Source organism: Cryptomeria japonica, chromosome 7, assembly GCF_030272615.1.
Source record: "Cryptomeria japonica chromosome 7, Sugi_1.0, whole genome shotgun sequence".
Lineage (NCBI taxonomy): Eukaryota > Viridiplantae > Streptophyta > Pinopsida > Cupressales > Cupressaceae > Cryptomeria > Cryptomeria japonica.
In genome coordinates, this window is record NC_081411.1 from 737,066,699 (window position 1) to 737,070,967 (window position 4,269).

The 4,269-nt window shown below is 39.6% G+C and overlaps 1 protein-coding gene across 1 annotated transcript; it reads left to right on the top strand.

Moving 5' to 3' along the window:
• The first annotated feature begins 333 nt into the window (after positions 1-333).
• On the top strand, positions 334-3,606 carry LOC131044374 (receptor-like protein EIX1). The gene has a single exon (XM_057977693.2). The coding sequence runs from the start codon at positions 334-336 to the stop codon at positions 3,604-3,606; it is 3,273 nt and encodes a 1,090-aa protein (XP_057833676.2).
• Positions 3,607-4,269: the final 663 nt, after the last annotated feature.

Genomic DNA, 4,269 nt, shown 5'->3' on the forward strand with positions numbered 1-4,269 from the left:
GACTATTCTTCTTATTGTTCAAGTTTCAATAATTCAGGTAGCCATACTACCTAATAGCCGTGCCAACCAAATCGTGTTTTTTGGCTCGTCAGTGGAAGTCGTTGTCGTTAGGGCGTAGCTAACTTGCTACGAAGGTCCCTACAATGCATGAGCCTTGCATTATCCTCTTTTTGAACATTTATATATTTTGATAGGATTTGTGTGCTCCCCATTGCTTCGTGCGGGCTATGTAGGTGTAGTAGTAGTTCATTGCTTCCTATTGTTCTGCCCAAAATGAGCTCTCGTGATGTTTCTTGTAGGGGATGCTTCTCAGAGAGATTGTTGTGGACCTTGATGGGGTCTCTGCTATTGCTGCCAATTTGTTGGGTATCTTGTTGTCCACAAGGTGAGAAAATTTCTCTCTTGCAGTTTAAGAGAAGTCTTCAAGACCCATCTGATCAACTGAAAACGTGGAATGCTTCCACTAACTGCTGCGAGTGGAAGGGAATCCAATGCCATAATATAACAGGGCACGTTATTCAATTGGATCTTCGGAGTCCTCTAGGCAACAAGCTGGCAAGCCCCTGGAAGAATTTAACCAGTTCTGTTCTTTCCCCTTTGAATGACGAACGTGACGTTCTTTCGCCATTGTTTAATCTAACAATGTTAGAACGCTTGGATCTCAGCTACAACGCTTTCATTGATGTTGGTGTCCCTCAGCAACTCACCACGCTGAAATATTTGCGCTATTTGAACTTGTCAAATGCTAGATTTGCCGGAAAGATACCCATGGAGCTGGGCAACATGTCCACGTTGCGCTTCTTGGATCTTTCAACCAATTCCTACATTTCCTCTTCTTCCATCGTAATTGAGGACATGCACATGTGGATAGGAAACATGAGAGATTTAGAGGAGCTTCTGCTGGACGGGGTGAATATGACGAAAGTGGCAAGCGATGAATGGAGCAAAGCTATCTCCACCATGCACAACCTCAGGCGTCTTCAAATGTCTAACTGTATGCTCTCTGGCCCAATTCCCCCTTCCCTTGCTAATCTTACCCGTCTAACCTACCTCCAACTTGGTGGCAATTCCTTCTTCTCGTCCATACCTGCTCGCTTACACAACCTTTCCAACCTGGTTTCTCTCAAGCTTAGCAGCTGTCACCTCAATGATTCCATCCCTTCTGATCTATTGAGCCTTCCGAACCTGCAAGAAATTGACTTGTCGGCCAATCTGGAGTTGGGAGGGGAACTTTCAAGCATTCTGCCGCGACACTCTACCAGGCTTAAGAGCCTTGCTCTTACAGCAACGAGTGTAGAAGGAGCTCTTCCAGATTCAATTGCCAACATCTCCTCGCTAACTCTCTTGGATATCTCGTACTGCTCTGTCCAAGGTCAACTTCCTCCATCCATTGCTAATCTTAAGGGACTTGTAATGTTGGATATGTCAAATAACAAATTAAAAGGAAATATACCGCCGTTTGGGGCTAAGCTCCGCTATGTTCACTTGAGGCAAAACCTATTGACCGGTAACATTCCATCCCTTGACATGACCACCATCAAAAGCCTTGACCTGAGCAACAATGAATTGAACGGAACAATTCCTTCCTTGGCCAACATGAAGTCCCTTGTTCTGCTTGATCTGAGTAATAACCTCTTGACTGGCCAAATCCCGGCTTCCGTTGGTCAACTCCTTTCCCTCAGTACGCTTCGTCTTAGCAACAACTTGTTAACACATGCCATACCTCACAACATTTCAAATCTATCTCAACTGAAGGTTCTTTCCTTATCCTCAAATTGGATAACCGGGAACCTTTCAGAGACCCACCTTCATAATCTCTCCAGTCTGGTATATCTAGACATTTCGAACAATGCGCTAACTGTGAAAGTCAGTCCCAATTGGATTCCCCAAAACTCGTTTAGAACATTGAAATTAAGATCATGTAACATGCAGGGTGATTTGCCGGCCTTCTTAATAACTCAAACTTCCATTGCCGATTTGGATTTATCCAATAACAGTTTATCCGGTCATATTCCTGCGTGGATATGGGATTCCCTTCCTCTTCAACAGCTCAACCTATCCTATAACAGTTTTGCAGGTGCTTTACCCTATAAGCTAATGGGGCCCAAAACACTGAAGATTCTGGACTTGCATCACAATAACTTTCATGGTCCACTTCCGCTTCCACCTCCTTCAGTGGTTGTATTGGATCTCTCAGAAAATCAATTTTGTGCATCCATTCCAGCTGAAATTGGCGAGAATAAATTTAGTTACCTGTCTCTGTCTCACAACAATCTCAGTGGTAGCATTCCATCTACAATATGTGAAGGGTTGTCTATGGAGATTCTGGATTTTTCATATAACAGTCTTACAGGTAAGATTCCTCCAAGTTTTGTAAACTGCAGTTGTCTTGAGGTGTTGAATTTGGAGAACAATTGTTTAGAAGGTGAGCTGCCAGTGGAGTTGGGAAACATGACTTCGCTTCAAACATTGAAAATCAGGGGAAATCTTCTAAATGGAACTCTGCCAAACCTTGGCAATTGTAAGCAGTTGCAGATATTAGATGTGGGAGATAACAGTCTGACAGGGAAGATTGCTTCAAATTGGATTGTAGAGCTTCCTAATCTTAAGATTTTAATCTTAAGATCAAACAGATTTGTAGGAAGTGTACCTGCTGATATAAGCAAAGTACCCTCTCTTCAAATCTTAGACCTTTCAATGAACAGTTTTTCGGGAGTAATTCCAAACAGCCTTTCAGAGATGAAGGGCATGGTAAAAGACTCAATGAATACAAGAGTCCTTGAATTTGGATTGATAAAAGGTTTAACATATGTAGAGAAAATAATCATCAGAAGCAAAGGATTGGAGCTGGAGTTTGTCAGAGCTTTGAGTCTAGTCAAATGTCTTGATCTATCAAGCAATAGAATATCTGGCCATATCCCTGAAGGTATTGGATCTCTCACTGGATTGATGATTCTTAATATTTCAAGAAATCATATTAATGGTGGTATACCCAAGTCCTTGGGAAACATGGAACAGCTAGAGTCGTTTGACCTCTCGCATAACCAACTGTCTGGAATTATTCCTGTAGTGTTGGTGAATCTCACATTCCTAAGTTACTTGAACCTGTCATACAATAATCTTACAGGAAATATTCCGCTAGGAGGGCAGTTCTTGACATTTGAAGCCTCATCCTTCGCACATAACTCAGGTCTATACGGCCTCCAACTGAAGGAGCCATTCTTGCCTTCGCCAAAGGATGAAAGCAGGCCGAAGACAAAAGAAGGGGCGAACAAAAGCAGGGCAATAGAGGGAATTGACAGTTTCATTGTGTTGATGGGGATGAGCTTTGGAATAGGCGCGGGTATAATAATAGCTCCTTTGTTGCTTCTGAAAACACAGCGGGAGAAGTTCTTCCATTTGTTAGACAGTATATTGATTTGGGCTATCGACTTGATTCCCTGTGAGAAGTTGACCCCCTGTAAGAAGCTGTCGATGGTGAAAATCTTGGACGACGAAGACCAAGCGCATTCCGAAGAAAGCAAGAAATTAATACGTTTTTGTGTTCGTTGTACTCAAATTGACAGAGAGACTAAAACTACAGTAAAGACTCAATGTATATGTTGACCAATTTTTATTTTTTTTCCTATGAAAAGGGCGAGAAAAATTTGGTTTATGGTTTCTATAATATAAATTAGGGGTAGAGCTGAAAGATACCATTTCTTACAAGCCCAACTTCCCTTTTCGAACAACATCCATGCATTTAAAAGTCTCTTCACTAATTTATAGTCTAATTTTCTTTTTTCTTTTATAAATTTATTTTGAAACATTATAAAAACTAGCATATCTGATTTATTGTATAATTTAAGTAAAATATGCTTAGAGATATCAAATTATGAAAATATTTTATATTCATAAATAGTAATATAGAGTTTGTTACTAATAAGTGAAATAGTTGAATAAGAAGTCAATATATATTCATTAGAACCATTAGAATAATATTTGTTAAATATTAGCAAAATTGAAATTTTACAATCATTTTTCAAGCAATATGTGAATAAAAATTAGTCTTAGTTAACTATTTGCAACATCTATAAAATAATGTCATATTAGAGTTTAGTCATAGTTACAATGTGTAAATAGTTTTAAAAAAATTGTCAAATAAAATTTCAAATCTTTTTTGAATTAGTTAACCATTCATGCACTAGCAATAACTCTCCATTTTCAGTATCCTCAAGAATAGCTTGAACTTTAATTGTCACATTAGACTTCATGACAGACAATGTAGGT